Genomic DNA, 17,699 nt, shown 5'->3' with positions numbered 1-17,699 from the left:
AAAAGAAATTCGTAGTTGAGGCCTGGAATATTCCATCTGGTTTGAGGTCACTAAGTTCTGTTTCTCTCAAGGGTTCTAAATCATACACCATTAGTCTCCTTCCAGATCTCAGCCCTGAGACTAGGGTTCCCAAAATGGGTTATACCACTGAGAAAGAAATTGCAGGTAAATGATTTATTGTTTCCTGGTCTAATAAAACCATCAAGAACTAAATAGTAAAACTCGTAAAAACATTAAACCAAAGCTGGAGAGCAACTAAAGAAGCAGCAAGCAAATGACAGAGGTGCAAAAACTAGAGAAACATAAGTGGCTCGTAAAGCCAAAGTTAAAGGGACTTTAAAAATAATCCAGTAGTCGAATTTTACAGATAAAGTAAACTGAGTCTTAAAGCTGAAGTGACACCCAGAGAAATATTCTGCCATTTCGGACAGTTTTGAAGTTTGCCCCAGGTTCTCCCCACTATACCAGATTTAGTCCTGTACTTCTTGAAGTCTGAGCAGAAATCCCATAAAGACACTCTAAGCCCTAGAAGGTTCTGTGCCCCAATGCTGTTACACTCCCTAGGGATCCCCTGTGCACGCTGGCATTGTAAAGTCCTGACAGGTACTGCAGCAGGGCCACAAGATCCTGGGCTTTGTCCAGTCGAGCTCCCCAACCTGTTTCTTGAAACAGTCTCTGGACTGTGCCCCTTTGTAGCAACTCTTGAATCCTGCAACTCTGGTATGTGATACCTAATACAAAATTAAAAAAAAAGTATGAAACTGATACTTTATGATTTGGTTATTGTCTATAAGCTTGTCTATTTCCTGTGGAACAGTGATCTTTCTACTTTTTACTTATTGAACATTATGGTTTCTGGTGCATTAAGCCTGTGCTTATAAATTGGAAGTATGTTGTTGGCAAAAAAGGGGAGGAAGGGAGGAATGGAGACTGAGCCAGGGAGGGAAGTATGCTTAGCTTTTGAGAATTGTGTCTATGAAATAATGTGAAATCTTTTTTCTTTATAATAAAAACTAAAAATACATAAAAAAAGTGTAAAAAGGAGAAAAAAAAAACCTTCAGGGATGGGGGCAATCTTGCTGCCTGTGGGAAGTGAGCGAGGTGTTGCTAGAATGAGGTTGTGAACACTGGAGTGGTAGAGGTGTGCTTGGAAAGAAGCAGGTCTAGAACTTTACCATTGTCCCTTGAGGTCTGCAGGGGACCGATCCAGGGCGCCGCCAGGACCCCGGAATCCGCAGATGCTCAGGTCCCTTATATAAAATGGGGGCTAAGTGCATGTAACGCAGGCACATCCTCCCGTATACTTTCATTCCTCTCTAGATCACCTCTAATACCTAGTCCACTGTAAATGCCATGTAAATGGTTGTTCTACTGTATGACGCAGGGAATAGAGACCAAAAACGAAGTCTGTGTGTGTACAGTACAGATGCGGCCATCAGAGGCCTCCCTTCTCTTATGCTCCAAGGTTGGCTGACTGCATGGATGAAGAACCTTCATGTACAGGAGGCTCTCTGTGTCTGAGCTGTCAGTGAGGAAGCAGTGTTAGTAGACAAACAAAACCAGTGCTAAAAGCGATTGCTTGTTTTTATACTGACTTGCAGCCAGTAATGTTGCCAGCATCAACTGCATTAAACTCAGAATGCTTGCTTAAGTACATTGTACCTTCTGTCTACTTTCCAGGACACTGTAATTTATGAGCGACTGGCAGAGACTTCAAAGTACAAAGAAATCACTTTAAAACATTTGGAACAGTTTGCTACAGAAGGTGAGTGTAATAGCAATACAGTATGATTAAGTAAAAAGAGAGGGCAGGCATTTGGCCTAGCAGTTAAGATGCCCACATCCCATATCAGAGTGCCTATGTTCAGCTCTCAGCTCCAGCGCCTGACTCCTGACTCCTGCTGATGCAGCCCCTGGGAGGCAGCAGTGATCACTCTACCAGCCACATGAGAGATCTGGATTGAGTTCCAGGCTCCTGAGTTTGGCTGGACCTAGCCACTCTTCTCTCTCTCCCTTTCTCCATCTCCCTCTCCCTGTGTATGTGTATGTCTCTCTTTCTGTCCAATAAATAAATAATAACTACTTTACCTCTCAAACAGTTCTTTAGCAAAAGAAGCAAGAGTCAAAGAGCTGAAATGTTCTAGGCTGAGTAAGAGAAGAAATAAATAAACTTATAGAGCTATTAAAAATGTTACTGAATTTAGTTTTAACTCAAGACTTTGTATTGAAAACTTATGGAAATAGTTACTACATCTAGTTACAACTCAAGACGTTTTAACAAGTCCCTTCCACACACTGTGTGTGTGGCCTGTGAACCCTGGTAACCAAGCTTAGTGCTGCCCCCCGTCCTCGCAAAGTGCCCACCACACCGAGACCAGGCAGCACATGGTCTGCAGAGAGGGTCAGATAAGATGGAAGGCAGCGGGACTTGTGAAGCATTAGGGGCAGTTACTGCAGGAATGTCTGGTCTTATCTCCAGACTTGACAGCAGTGGTCACAGCTGGGGCCTGCTCTCCCAACTGCCTTTTCACTCCTGTGGCCTTCGGCTGGAATGTCACCAGTGGCCCCCGTCCAGACCTCCAACTCCTTCCTCTTCCTCTTAGTCCAGGCTGAGAAAAGATAGGAATGTTTTTGAAAAACTCTAGACAAAAACAAACAGCTAAACTTTGAAAAGCAAAGATACTAAGAAACTTCTCCCAATTCTCCAAGATGCAGGAGCATACACACACGCATGTCCATGGCATTCGCATTCCCGAAGGCCCTGCCTTAACTGGCAGTCGTGGGGCAGCCTACCCAGCATTCAGCACAGGCTATGTGTTCCTTTGTGGAGGTCAGGGGACAGATTTCTCCTCTATAAGATGGTGAAGGCACTCCAGCCCTCAGACAGATTTGAACTGGCGCAGCCCCGGCCTCCACCCTGTTGTTTCTGGCTCCGGGTTAAATGATTCTTGTACTCTATGGCAGCCCAGCCAAGTTGCCAAGAGAGAAAAACATCCCCTCCTACAGCCCCAAGACCCAAGTTCCATTCTCAGTGATCTGGCAACAGATAACCTTCCTGCTTTCTTGGAAAGTAGAGTCCTCTGGGTATTTTATGTCCTATGCTGTTTGCTTGTTAAACCTGACGTTTTTGTGCAAGCACTTATTATTTGAGTTGCAACCACAAGAATAGAGCCTGGTCCTACCATACACTTAGGATATGAGCTAACTGCCTCCTTGCATGGCTGAATAATGCTCTTGCCTTATCCTTCTTCCAGTCCATCTCCTTTTCTCTAAAGGTGAAATGAGTTACAACTCTGAGCGCTGGGCATCACCTGCAGCATCAGCCTTGACCACTTTCCCAGGGCCCACCTGATGGCTATCCTTTTTTGCTATTAACTCTCAACTAAGACTTTTTTTTTTTACACAAAGTTACAGTGGTAATGAGCAGCAATAAATACCATCAGGGGTCACAGTAGGAGGAAGGTTCCTCCAGCCCCAGTACACCCCACTGAACTCTCTCCCTTCCTTCCTCCCTGAACATCTACACAGCCGCTGTTAGGAGTCAGCCACTGTGCATGGCACTGGAGGTGTGCACATGAAGAACCGTGGGTCCCTGCACTCCAGGAGCTTTAATGGAATCGAGGAGACCCACAATGAAAAGTGTGAAACACTGTTTGTCCCACACTTAAGTGTTTGAGCGTTTCTGCCTAAGGGATCCTGGAGGAGGGGAGGTTGAGGTAGCTTCAAAGCAGCGATCATGAGAGCCGAGTCTTAAAGGAGATGCAAGGCCAGCCGACAGAGAAGGGGGGTGGAGGAACGGTGACCAGCATGTGTCAGCATGTTGTCAGGATACAGTTAGTCTTTTCAAGATGATATTTTGTTCACCAAAACTGGACACTGCTGTCTTCTGCATCAGATCTTCTCTGGGGTGTTGGGGTGGGGGGTGTGCTCTTTTTCAGGGCTCAGAACTCTGTGTTTCGCTGTGGCCGAGATTTCGGAGAGCGACTTTCAGGAGTGGCGCACCGTGTACCAGCGAGCGTCTACCTCTGTGCAGAACAGACTGCTCAAGCTTGAAGAGAGCTACGAGCTCATTGAGAAGGTGCGTGGACTGCTCTCTCGATCCTACACAGTTTCATTTCCAGAAAGCGTCAGTCTTTACTTAAGGAACCAATGGAATAAAAACAACCAAGATATCTTGACATGTATTTACCTGTTGAATTTCATCTCATTGCCTGAGCGTTCAGAGATCTTAATGTGGGTTCAGAGTCTTTGGGATGAGACACTGCTTTGCATAGCTCTTCTCTCTTTTCACACTTTGGGAGCAAGGTCTGGCCAGTCTGGCCATGTTCTTGCCAGCATCTTCCGTGTGTTGCTTCAGTATCACTAAGGACGTGAAGCGAGCTCACAGCAGCACATGTGTGCCTGAGACTAACAAATATGAATAGCGTGTGATATAAAATAGCATCATAATGACACAGCTTGTGTGAATCAGTAGCCCATGATAAATGACAGGTAAGAGAGCAGGCCGGGCCGGCGCCACGGCTCACTAGGCTAATCCTCCGCCTTACGGCGCCGGCACACCAGGTTCTAGTCCCGGCCGGGGCACCGGATTCTGTCCCGGTTGCCCCTCTTCCAGGCCAGCTCTCTGCTGTGGCCAGGGAGTGCAGTGGAGGATGGCCCAAGTCTTTGGGCCCTGCACCCCATGGGAGACCAGGATAAGTACCTGGCTCCTGCCATCGGATCAGCGCAGTGCGCCGGCCGCAGTGGCCATTGGAGGTTGAACCAATGGCAAAAGGAAGACCTTTCTCTCTGTCTCTCTCTCTCACTGTCCACTCTGCCTGTCAAAACATAAAAAATAAAAAATAAAAAAAAAAAGAGCAGGCCGGTGCTTACCCCCAGCCACTCATTGTGCTAACCTCACACACTTCTATCATTCACTCACAACTAAAAATGTCTTCATTTTACAAATGAACTAGGCTATTCAGCCTGAAAGTGATGAGTACATGTGATGGATGTGGTATGCATAGCAAGAAGTCTTGCTTCCTTAAGAGTGGCAAATGGTTTTGTGTAGTCCTTAGTGTGTGCAGGTGCTGTTCCTACACAGCCTTTTCATCTGTTAACTTATGTGGAATCCTCGCCCCAGCCCTTTGTGACATTATTAGCCCTGTGTTACAGGTGAAGAAATCAAGGCAACAGAATGGTTAATAATTTGGCCATGATTATGCACTTCCTACAAAAGTGGACTGGAATTCTCACTCTCATGCAGTGTTTGTGCTCTGAAGCACCTAAATGTCTTCATTCTGTCCCTTAATTCTCCATTAAATAATGCTGCCATTACCTGCCTCCTTCATGTTTGCACAGCACAGAGTCAAACTAGCTTGTTATAGACGCAGATCACTTGGTCTTGCCTCCAGCTAAGTAATGGCTGACAATGGTTTTCCTTCTTCCTCTCTGTCAAGCAATGTTCTTCATGGTTCTTCCTGTTTTGACGGGTGGCAGCACTGCTGACACCTCCCAGACTGTTCCCTCTGCTCCACGTGCGCCCTCCCTGGTGTAACCCAGGATAATATCCTGTTCTCACTGCAGGTGGTTTTCTGTGTCACATACAGCTGCCATTTGTAACCCTAGATATTACTGTCGTGTCTCCTCAATAGATTCTAATCATGTTAGGGAACATGGTCTGTTTTCCATATTATATATTATCTATCACTTGTATTGTTTTATAAGCAGGAGATAGCCACATGGTTACAGATTATATAATCAGATAACTGTAGATATGTGGATATCAAGGTATTTCCCCTTATATTTGAACTTAATTTTTATCACATCTAAGAATACATGAAATCGTGCGTGCGGTATCTTCCAACATGACACATCCCACCTGCCAGGTTTACAGATGTGCACACAGCAAGGAGCTTGTTATCAGCTGACATACTGAATCTCTCTCTCTCTCTCTCTTGCTCGTGCACACTTTGTGTGTTCTAACACATTTATAAATGACTATGTTTTGGGGGTATTATGTGGTGAAATAAAGTAATCTGAAGCTGTAAGCATAATGTCTTTCAAGATTTCCAACCAAAGCACTAATTTTTAATTAATACTGATTTTTAATTTTATTATTCTTCTAACAGTTTTTATATTCTTTCTTTGTTTAGAGATTTTTTTTATCGCTTCTCGGCCTTTTGGCTAAGATCAAGTGGAGATGATTCTTTTTCTCCTTTAATATACAGCTTGAGCAAAATATTGATGCTGATCAGATAGAATTAATATAGAGGGACAAACATTTTTGAAAATGGATTCTGAACATACTGTATCCACTTGAAACAAAGTAGAGAAAATTCTGGATGTTTAGTGTGTATAGATAGCATTGTTACTCTGAGTGTCCTAGAGTTTATAGATTTTCTATAATTAACAGCTTTATATTTTTGTTTTTTGATATCTTTAAAAAAAACCTTGTGAATTCTAGCTTTTAACTGAAATACAAGTTCAGCCTTTTGTCAGCAGATGGCGATCATGAGTTACATTGAAATTTAAGTTGCCTAGGGAAATCAATTAAAAATGTATGTATTTTTTTAAGTGTACAAATGCAGAAATCTCTGTTATGACTGCCTCTTGAATTAAACACATGAGAAAGGAAAGCCATGTTCTCTAACCTCTGTTGAAAAATCTAAACGCAGAAAGGGGGAAAAGTTGGGTCCCTTATTCAATCAGTCTATTCCTAATAAGCACTGGTTTTCTTTTGTTTCTTTTTGTACTTTATTTTTTATTTAAAAGACAGAGTGACAGAGAGAAACTAATCTCCCATCCAATGGTTCAGGCCGCAATGCTCATGGTGGTGAGGGCTTGGCCAGGCTGAAGCTGGAAGACCGGAACTCAATCCAGGTCTCCTGCATGGGTGGCAGGAACCCAAGTGCTTGAGCCATCACCTGCGGTCTCCCAGGGTGTGCAGAACCAGGACTTGACCGTAGGCAGTCCAATGTGGGATGCAGGTGTCCTGAGCCGTGTCTTAGCTGCTCTGTCAAACACCTGTCTCAGGACTGGGTTTCTGTGTTCATCCCTACTCCCAAAACCAGAGTTTCATTCAATGATTCATTTAAGTAACTTTCTCTACATGGTTAGTACTATCAGGGGTGCACAAGCAGATGAGGAAGACCAGCCCACGGCCCTCTGGGTGCAGGGTCTGAATAGATTGTTAGGTGAAGAAATCGGGTGGAGCCAGGGGAGTGACCCACACACTTGGTGCTAACTTTTGAAATGGGCCTCAAAAGATGAATTCACCAAGGTGGAATATAGCAGAAGTGTTTTGAGAGAAACAGAATAGACTGACACAGCAGTCTCTGTGCCTGAGCGATTGCTCAGCCAGTGCTTCTGCCAAGTCCGATCCTTCGAGGAGCCGGCGTTTTTATATCTCCAAAGCCCGGGTGATAGCACTTAATTCCTTGTCTGAGCGTCTATGGTAAAAATCAGCTGGAGTCAGTGTTCAGCAGAAGCTGCGGTTGACTGCTTTACGGCTACCCCAGTGAGGCAGATTTCAACTGATCGGACCGCAGAAGCTGCTGTGTGCTGCCCTGACTTTAAATTTCATTGCCACGGTCGTAGGGTTCATCTGTTTTGGCTTCTTTCTCCACTACTGTCACTGAGCCTGTTTTTTTATGTGATTGAAGTCTATTTTTATGTAGGCCATAATACTGGACTTAGAACATGACAGTGAATTTTTTCAATGGAGTGTGGTTTTCAAATCTTTTCTTTTTAAAGCAGACAAAGCTGATTTTTCAAACAAAACATTGCTTGACTCATGATATACATAACGTAGAAGCAAAACTGCCCTGGTTACAGTGCTGGTGCAGACAGGAGCCCCTAACTGGCTCTCTCTTGGCCCCCACTTTGCCCTCATGGTGGTCTGTGAGGGGCTCTTCACGGCTCCACCAAGCACAGACTGGAAGCTGTATATTACCACATCTATGTGTGAACTTTTTGTAAAATGTGCTTCTCAAAAGATCAGAGCATCATTGTGCTCATGTACTAGCTGTGTCTGAGCACACTGGACCTGGCGACACCAAATGCCATTGACATACTGATGGTAGTGTTACAATAAAGACTCTAAAATGTGAAAGATTTATAGAACTTTTCCTGGAAACACAAATATTTTTAATATGTTACAAAATAAGTGAAGACTTTACAATACAGCTAAGATTGGGCTTTTAAACCCTGCTCACTCGCTCTCTGATCACTCCAATGTTTGGCTCAAATTAGCAGTAATTCCATTTTTTAAATTCAGTTAAAGCTTTACCCCTTTGGACATGATAACTCCTGGTATAAGCTGGAAAAAACATCCTATAGTCCAAGAACATCCAGGAAGATACATACGATTCTCCTTTGGCTCAGTGCTTTGTTGCTTTTCTTCCCAGCACACCTGAGCACAAGGATGCACTACCTTCAGCTTCCCCAGGGACCCTAAAGGAGGAAAGACCTGGGAGGTTTGCAGAAGGCCTCTGGATGTTGTTTTCCCTATGGGCAATTACTATTAGGGGAAGCATTTGGGCCTTTGGAATCCAACTATAAACTAGAGTCATCTCTGCTATAAAACTGTACCCTTTATGCTCTGGCACATTTATATGGTGAACTTTTGAGGATATTTTAAAATTAATTCTAATTATATGAGTTACATCAAGGATCAACCACTGATTCATCTTTTTAACAATCTGTTACTAAATATGGACCAAAAGGTGACATAGAAGACCTGGCTTGTTCAGGAACCAGAAACTTCAGGTAGATAGACTGCAGAAGGAACCATTGAACCATGCCGAATCCATCAGTTGTCCTGACCCACTTTGAGAAGAATTGCAGCTTCAGTCTGGGTCTTGTGGATGGTGCACCTGCTGGTCTTTGTTCATCACCTCTTGAGAGAGTTTACAGTTGTCTCATTTCTTGAGATGACAATCTTGACCTGTTTGTTTTGTCTTCCTTGACCTTTTTATTTTAAATGACAACATATTTGGATTCGTAATTTTAGGTTATGAAACTACTTATAATGTTAGTCTACATTTTTTTAAATTAGAGTTTTAAAATAAAACAATTGCATGTATTTGCAGTTGCTCAGGAAGAATTACCAACGACTGAGTAATTATGAAGCTTTATGTGTCATTCTAAAATTTCTCATCTTTGATCTGTCGCTTTAATTTTATTCCAACATATTTCTAAGGCACATAAATTATTTTTGCTTCATATTCTCCTGTGCTGCTGGATTCCTTTGAAAATGAATAGAACAGAGGTCTCTGATGTTACTTTCTTAGTTATTTTATAATTAAACCATTGGTTAAACTATGATGATGTGCCTTGGTGGGAAACACAGTCTTTTGAAAATTTTGTCTATCTATTTGCTTCAATAGAAAAATCCAATTATATCTTTAGCAGTGCATAGATTACCTACTAATAGCTTCTGTGTTACAAAAGCAAATCGTTTATCTAGAGCATTATAGAAAATAGTACAAGATCCAATATCTGTCTAGATTGAGCATTGATTAAAGCAATATTTCTCTGGTGATGAAATTGTTCTTTTGTTATGAAGCATGGATTGAGAAATATGGTTTTAAAAAATTGAAAATGTATCAAACTCTTATCTGTCTTTTTCAAAAAACAGATTAAAGGTTGGGGACCATTTCTGAGTTTAACAGTAAAATCAGAACACTGTGATGTTAGCATCATCTAATCTAGCTCTCCTTTGATGAGATAGCAATGTTGTGTGATTAATGTATATACTACACTGGCTTAAAACTTCATGAGAGGAGAAATTGTGTGTGTTATGTTCATCACTGTCTCAAGTGTTTGGCTTATTGGTAATCATTTCATAAATAGTTGATGAATGAATGAGTTATTCTATTAAATCATTCATTTTTTTAAATTGATTTATTTACTTGAGAGGCAGATTTAGAGACAGAGAGGGGTCTTTCATCTGCTGGTTCACTCCCCAAATGGCCACAACAGCTGGAGCTGGGCTGATCTGAAGCCAGGAGCCAGAAGCTTCTTCCAGGTCTCCTATATGGATGCAGGGGCCCAAGCACTGGAGCCATTTTCTACTGCTATCCCAGGTCATCAGCAGAGAGCTGGATCAGAAATGGAGCAACCATGTCTCAAACCCGTGCCCAGATGAGATGCCGTAGCGCCAGCGCAATCATTTATTCAGAAGCTGGAGCTTCATAAGCACTTGCTTAAGAAAAGCCTGCCCCGGTAATGAATATACTTCATGCTTTCCATGCAGCAAACATATTGATGTCAAATCTGTTGTCACTTAAGATTAATTTAAGGCCAGCACCGGCTCAATAGTCTAATCCTCTACCTGCAGCGCCAGCACACCGGGTTCTAGTCCTGGTCGGGGCGCCAGAATCTGTCCCGGTCGCTCCTCTTCCGGTCCAGCTCTCTGCTGTGGCCCGGGAGCAGTGGAGAATGGCCCAAGTGCTTGGGCCCTGCACCCGCATGGGAGACAAGGAGAAGCACCTGGCTCCTGGCTTTGGATCAGCACAGTGCGCTGGCCGTAGCGGCCATTGTGGCTTGAACCAACGGCAAAGGAAGACCTTTCTCTCTGTCTCTCTCTCTCACTGTCCACTCTGCCTGTCAAAAAAAAAAAAAAAGATTAATTTAAGGATATGTGAAAAACAGAGCTAATAATTTTACAAAACGCATTGTTTAGAAGGTTAGACTCATTCATTTAAAAAGCCTGTGTTCAAGTTGGTTATATGTAAATAGGAGAAGGACATAGATGGAAAGACTGAACAGTTGCTGTCTGAGCCAGGCTGCATGACAGAGCTGTTCTAGGTGCAGAGCAGGGGAGAGGGACAGAAGAATCTGTTTTTGCTTCGGTGAGGGAAGGTAGGCAATAACCTGAAAACCAAAGCTGTCATTCCAGACAGGGTTTAGTGCCCTGGGCACTGAGTTACACACTAAAGACAGTGAAGACATGATGGTTTTTTTTACATTACTTCCTTTACTGCTCCCCAAAATATAGTGGACATTTCTGAGATGTTAGAAGTCGACCTTGGTGTGGTGTAGTGCAGACCAACCATTCCACTCAATGTGACTAAAAACAACAGGTTAGCGCCTTTGCACCGTGTGGTAACTAATGGTTTTCAGATTCCCAGAGAAATATAAAACTTAATAGAAAACAGGACTTTTCTTGAGCATGTCTGACTGCCAAGTTCACAGTAACTTCTGTATTAGAATGGAACGCTTTTTCAGATAAAACTACCGAATCTATTCTTAGTAGCTGCAAATATCACTTTCATTTGTCTAAAAACTAGATGAAAATTTACATGATGTACTGGTGATTTCGTGGTTTAAAATTCCAGTAGTTTCCTGTTTAACTGTTTGCTTAAGAGCATTTGCACTTGGCTCATCTATTAATAAAATCTGCCACTTTTTCTGCATTTACTAAACCCTGAGTCTTCTACTGATTGCCTTGATTAGTTCATGGGCCTTTAAAATGGGGTGCACAGGATGATCCACTGGGGTAAGCAAGAAAATCTTAGAACTTCTGTTTATCCCATCCTTCCTATAGCTTCTGGTTTTGCATTTTATAATGTATGTAATTTATTGTTAACAGACTAAATAGGTCATACAAAAATATAGCTATGCCATACGTAGGTACTCAACTTTTTTTCCTAATTTACTACTCAAAAGATGTTTGGGACTACTGATCTAATTTCACCCACAGAACAGCCCTGTTACGTCAACGTGGTTAAGCTTATCTTGCTGTTGTGGAAACTGATTCTTAGGTAAGGTAAGTTACTTTGCTGAAGGGTGCATATCCGGTGGTTGGCAGGGCAGGGATTCAAATCCCAGTTCTGTCTTAGTTCCAAATCCTATGTTAATAATCCATATGTTGTGCTGCTGACTTGGTTTAGAAGTAGGCGGCAATGTGTGTAGAATATTGCAGACTTGAAACATAAAATGTAATCAAGTGCGGAGTTGCATAATCACTAGATCAGCATTTGGAATGGGGAGAGCATTGACGTGTGTGGGGCTTGTCAACTTAGTAAATGAGGCAGCCTCTGTGTGCCCTTTGAGAGGCACTTTGTATTCCTTAAAAAGAGGGTGAGAAACTGTTTTTCATTATTTTCTCAATGCATCTTCAGGATCTTCTTATTTAGAATACTGAAGAATCTCGTTGGTCTGTAATCACATGCTCCTGTTTCTGGCATGAGAAATTCCTTCTTCAAAGCTCTTTGTGGTAGACTTTCCACATTGAGTATTGCTGTCTCCTGACTCAGATAAGATGGATGTGTTATTTTTGCAAGTTACACCCAATCGCATCTCAAATCCTGATTCCTTTCAGCTGGGTGTGTGAATTCTGGCCTTATTTGCCAAGCTCTTGGCTTTGTGATTTTCAAATGTGATTTCTACAGTTCGAAAAGCACTAAGTTAAAAACCTGTTTCTCGGCCTTGGAAAAATTAACCAGTTGCGTAATTTCTCCACAGACAGGCAAATGAGTCATCCAAATGGTTTAATGCTCTTAGTACTATAGTCCAGATCAAAATGAAAGAAAGGCGGCGTCCTTCTGTTAAATAAAACCACATCATTGTGTGCTTAAAGACGTTGAGAAGAAACAGCATGAGTGTGAATGCTGCCCAGTGGGATGGAGGAGAGAGGACCTCAGCTGTCTTTGAGAACTAGCACTGTGGAATGAGAATCCCATGGCACAAACCCCAGCTTTGACCATACGTGAAGCCAAAGAAGAGGATGACTGCTGTGGCCTCTTAACTAGTCTTGTATCCACCGTTCTTCCTGCCCATCTCCAGTTGTTCCCTGGTGACCTTGCTGGACTATAAATCTGATCTTCCCCTCCCCCCTGTTGAAAATCCTTCACCAGATTTTTTTTTTTTAAGATTTATTTATTTGAAAGACAGAGTTACAGAGGTAGAGACAGAGAGAGAGAGGTCTTCCATCCATTGGTTCACTCCCCAGATGGCTGCAACGGCCGGAGCTGCGCTGATCCAAAGCCAGGAGCCAAGCACTTCTTTAGGTCTTCCACATGGATGCAGGGGCCCAAGCACTTGGGCCATCTTCTACTGTTTTACCAGGCCATAGCAGAGAGCTGGATGGGAAGAGGAACAGCCAGGACTAGAACCGGCGCCCATATGGGATGCTGGTGCTTCAGGCCAGGGCATTAACCTGCTGTGCCACAGTGCTGGCCCCATACCAGATGTTCTTTGTTCCTCCTACACTCAGCATAACACACAGACCCTTCTGCTTCATTCCCAGCCTCACATTCCCCATCACCACACCTCACCTCACCTCACTTGGGATTTCCATATTGAATAAATGGCAATTTCTCTAACATATCCTTTTTCATGCCTCTGTCTTTGCACAGGTGACTGTCCTTTCTCTCATTTCTTTCCTTTTCTTTCTTTTTTTTTTTTCTTTCTCTTGAAAGGCAATCAGGGAGGGATCTCCCATCTGCTAGTTAAGTCTGCAAATGCCTACAACAGCCAGGGCTGGGTCAGGCAGAAGTGAGAAACTGGGACCTTAATCCTGGTCTCCCATGTGGATGACAGGAACCCAGTTACTTGGGCCATCTCTTACCCCCAAGGGTGTATGTTGGCAGGGAGTTGGAACTGGGAGCAGAACTAGGTCTTGAACCCAGGCATTCCAATGTAGGATGCAGGTATTCCAAACATCATCCTACTGGCTGTGCTAATTGCTTGTGATTTCTTCTGTTTGATATTGTCTCCTCTTTTATTCCCTCCACCTCTCGTGATTGTGTGGCTAAATCTTAAATTCATTAAGATTCAAGGCCAACTTTTAACTCATGTTGGATAGGTTTTTTTGAGCCATCAGATGAAGATACGTCTTTCCTATGTTTTTCCTTTGAGTCTATATGAAAGTACACCTATAGTGTATCATGTACAGTAACTCACATAACATTTTAAAGGTAGGGTATAATGATGTAATTATCAGCTCTATCTCACTCTGATGATAATCCTGTGTCATACTAAATAGGCTTTCTTTGTAATTTGGGATTACAAGAAGAATAAAGAGAATAAATGCAGAAGGGCGGGAGTCAGACAAAGAATTATCCAGAGCAACCAATCAGGGTGGATCCAGGTGCATAGATGGGATGCTCACAGGGATTCTTCAGCAGGGGTCTGCAGGCAGCCCAAGGGCAAAATCCACCCACTACGTATTTTTGTAAATAAAGTTTTATTGGAACAAGGCCACTTCCATTTGTTTGCCTATTTTCTCTGTTTTCAAGTTCTAACAACAAAATCGAGTACTTGGCCCCGAGAATTATGACACTCAAACCTTAAAATATCTACCATTTGTCCTTTTGCAGAAAAAGGTTGCCAACCCTGTTCTAGATCAGCAGTACTCAAACCAGCAGCATTGTAAACACTGCACATTTCCAAGCTCCCCTTAATACCTATCCAGTGAGACACTGTGAGTGAGAGGCCCTACAGGTGTCTGGTGGTGCTGGAGTTGCAAAGCACCACTCTAGATTCCTGAGCCTTTCTTCGTTGCTTGGGCTTGAAGAGAGTCAGAGTCAAAGATGAGGAGGTGCAGTTGGTAACAAGACAGGAGGACATCCAAAGGAAGGGTCTCTCATTCCTACTGAGAGGCACATCCCATTCAGGAAGGAACCCACTATTGTAGCCCTGAATTCTTGCCCAGAATTGCCTACTCAGTGTGTATTTGTGAATGAATTAATGAAAAGTAGGCATGCATGTGTACTTGTAAAGGAGCTAATCCCAAAATGTGAATCTGAGGCCTGCAAGGAGGAAGAGGGAATTAAGTACACTTGGTGGGGTGGCTCAGGACTGAGGCTGAGACCCACTCGTGGAAACAAAGTACTCATGTTATTAAAGATTTAAGAACAAGGGCAAGCATTGTGGTGCCCAAATCCCATTTCAGGGTACCTGGGATGAGTCCCAGCTCTGCACCCAATCCAGCTTCCTGCTAATGCACATGGGCGGTAGCAGATGGTGGCCCAAGTACATGGGTCCCTGCCACCCACGAAGAAGACCCAGATGGAGTTCCTGTCTCCTGGTTTCAGCCTGCTCCAACCCTGGCTGTTACAAGCATTTGGAGACGAAACCAATGGATGAAAGAGCTCTCCTTTTCTTCCTGTTATTCTGCTTTTCAAGTAAATAAATGTTAAAAAAGAAAACAACTAAAGAACAGAGACAAATGATTTGTGTAAAATTCTCACTTTTATTTCATCTCAGTTTTACGTCCCATTCGCTCCTGTTGGGTCTGCATTGATTCTTGGTGTTTTGTTCTTGCCATCATAGCTCAGCCTGCTCAGGAAATGTTAGATGGTTTTTCACCTTCCTAATCATATCTTACGTCATATTGAAGTAAGATCTACTAAATATTCCTAGTCTTTTGTCATATTTACACCAGTGGTAAAATCTTGCTTTATCAATATTGTTTCTTTATTTGTCTTAAGGAAACCCCTACCAAGTAGTCCTTATTGTAATCTTAAGCCTAAATTGATATCACTAAGATTATTATACTTACTTGGGAACATAACACAAATTTTTAAAAAGGTACCATCTAAACACAAAATTTTGCTAATATAGAAATAGGTTGTGCTAAGATTTATTATTTAGTAAAATAAACATGTACTGGAAAAAAAACACAATACCCAGATCTGCCATAATACATTTTACCTGGCCCTACATGAAATTTTTAAGTACTTTTATGTGAAACATCTTATCTTCACTGGAGTTGAAATTTTATGTTTATATGCCTTTTTTAAACTTCTGCATTCCCTGAAAACATCTGAAAGAGAAAATTAGCTTTTTGTGGGCTTTTCTAAGTGAATAAATATTATTTCATGATTTTTCAGTGATAACTAATATTATGTCAAAGAATCATCAACCTAAAACCTTTATAACTTTTGGCATGATGACATTTTGAAAGTAAAATTAGTCATTGGATTTTTTCAGTTCTGCAAATACCATGGGAATTTTATCACGTTTCAGCGCTTGCTGAATATGTAATTCCCATAGTGCCCATTAGAGGCCATCTGTGTAAGGTAATACATATTTGGGATGAAATTGATTACAGCCTACTCACTCTTGGGTTAGCATCGGGAAAAGCACGCATAGTTCAAATCTTTTTTTCTAATGACCATTCTGTAGCTGAAGATATTAATTTCCAAAGGCAGAACAACCAATCAGTCAAGATCCTAATCTTACAATAAATGACACCAGGGCAAGAGGAAAGGAGTCTGCAGAGCCTTCCACTAACATTAGGAAGTTCTCAGGGAGCGCTGAGGATAAAGGGAAAGTTAACAGCTTGTGGAGTGCAATGTTTCCTTAATAGACATCAAAGTGGACCCATCGCAGTTTTCCTAGATATCCAGAAATGTTTTATTACCCTTTTTTAAAGATTTATTTGAAAGAGTTACAAGAGAGAGAGGGAGAGGGAGGGAGAGAGAGATCTTCCATCTGCTGATTAATTCCCCAAATGTCTGCAACAGCGGGGCTGCACTAGACTAAAACCAGGAGCCTGGAACTCCATCCAGGTCTCCCACATGGGTGGCAGGGACCCAAGGACTTGGGCCATCTTCCATTGCTTTTATTCAGCAGGAAGCTGGATCAGAAGTGGTGCAGCCAAGACTGGAACCAACGCTCATATAGGATGCTGGGATCACACAGGCAGAGGCTTAACCTACTTGCCACAATGCCAGCATCCTAGAAATTCCTGTTAGCATAGCTACCAACACACTTCATGTTAACCTATTTATAACTTTTCTCAGCATACCTTCCTGGCACTACAGTCTTTGGTCTTTGGCAAGAACACTTTAAAAAGTTCTAGGAACATGGTATTAAAACATTTCTTTTAGTGCAAGCAACTTGAAATTCATGCATAGTTTTTCTCATGATACACATTTTTTCAGGAGATTTCTTGAAGACCTCTAGTAGAATAATTTAAAAATTTCGCACAGAATAAACTTAACTTTTAGTACCATTTTCCTCGAACTTTTTGAAGAACCCACATGTTATTTTTGGCTGGTTTGTTAAATGTTTTCCCTTTAATCTACATAAAAACAGATGTTTTCCTTCTTTCACATATGATTTAAATGTGATCTCCTCAGTAAGGTCATTTTACTTTTATAGGTATGTGTGTGGGAATGTACATTCTACTTTCTGAGATTATTTTTATCCTTAAAGCCAGAAAGTATACAGGCATATTTGCGTGTATATTTCTAACATTATAGCTCTCACATTATCTAGTTACCCAGTGTTTTGTGAAACATATTACCAAAAAAATTTTTTTGCTTAGAAAAATTTGATAATTTATATTATTGAACTATCTCCATGATCATTAAAAACCCTTATGATGCCTTCTGTAAAATATTTTTAATTTGAACACAGCTACATCCTGATGGGATATAAACCAGAATGGCTTAACTGGAAGTGACCTAAAAGTAATTGAAAGAATTAATAGAATCATGGTCTAAACATGGAAATACAGCATTTTTTAATGCTGGCATCATTGATGCTGAATTATTCTTCCTTTTCTTTCCTGATGAAAATTATTCATGAGATTACGAAAGATTTCAAATCTGCTTCCCATTAAAGGTAATAAAGTATACTGTCTTCTTAAAGAAGGAAAGTCGCCTTCCTGTTTTGTGTTTTGCATACTAAGGAGTCATGCATTAAGTGTACCTCATCTCTGTCCACATTATTTGGAAGATGCTGAAAACGATCTAAATTGC

General features: G+C 41.9%; 1 protein-coding gene across 10 annotated transcripts in view; it reads left to right on the top strand.

The window, feature by feature from the left end:
• Window positions 1-17,699, top strand: part of ATP8A1 (ATPase phospholipid transporting 8A1) — a 260,638-nt gene that overhangs the window by 134,961 nt on the left and 107,978 nt on the right. For all 10 annotated transcript variants that reach the window (XM_089327160.1, XM_070068174.2, XM_089327162.1 and 7 more), the window contains 2 exons: window positions 1,681-1,765; window positions 3,939-4,078. In XM_089327160.1, coding sequence (XP_089183286.1) covers window positions 1,681-1,765; window positions 3,939-4,078 — 225 coding nt within the window. The remainder of the gene's footprint in view (window positions 1-1,680; window positions 1,766-3,938; window positions 4,079-17,699) is intronic.

The sequence above is a fragment of the Oryctolagus cuniculus genome, chromosome 2, assembly GCF_051225735.1.
Source record: "Oryctolagus cuniculus isolate XC-2025 breed Fujian yellow rabbit chromosome 2, ASM5122573v1, whole genome shotgun sequence".
NCBI classification, from domain to species: Eukaryota; Metazoa; Chordata; class Mammalia; order Lagomorpha; family Leporidae; genus Oryctolagus; species Oryctolagus cuniculus.
Note: the sequence above shows the minus strand (reverse complement) of the source record. Positions and strands in the feature narration are given on the sequence as shown.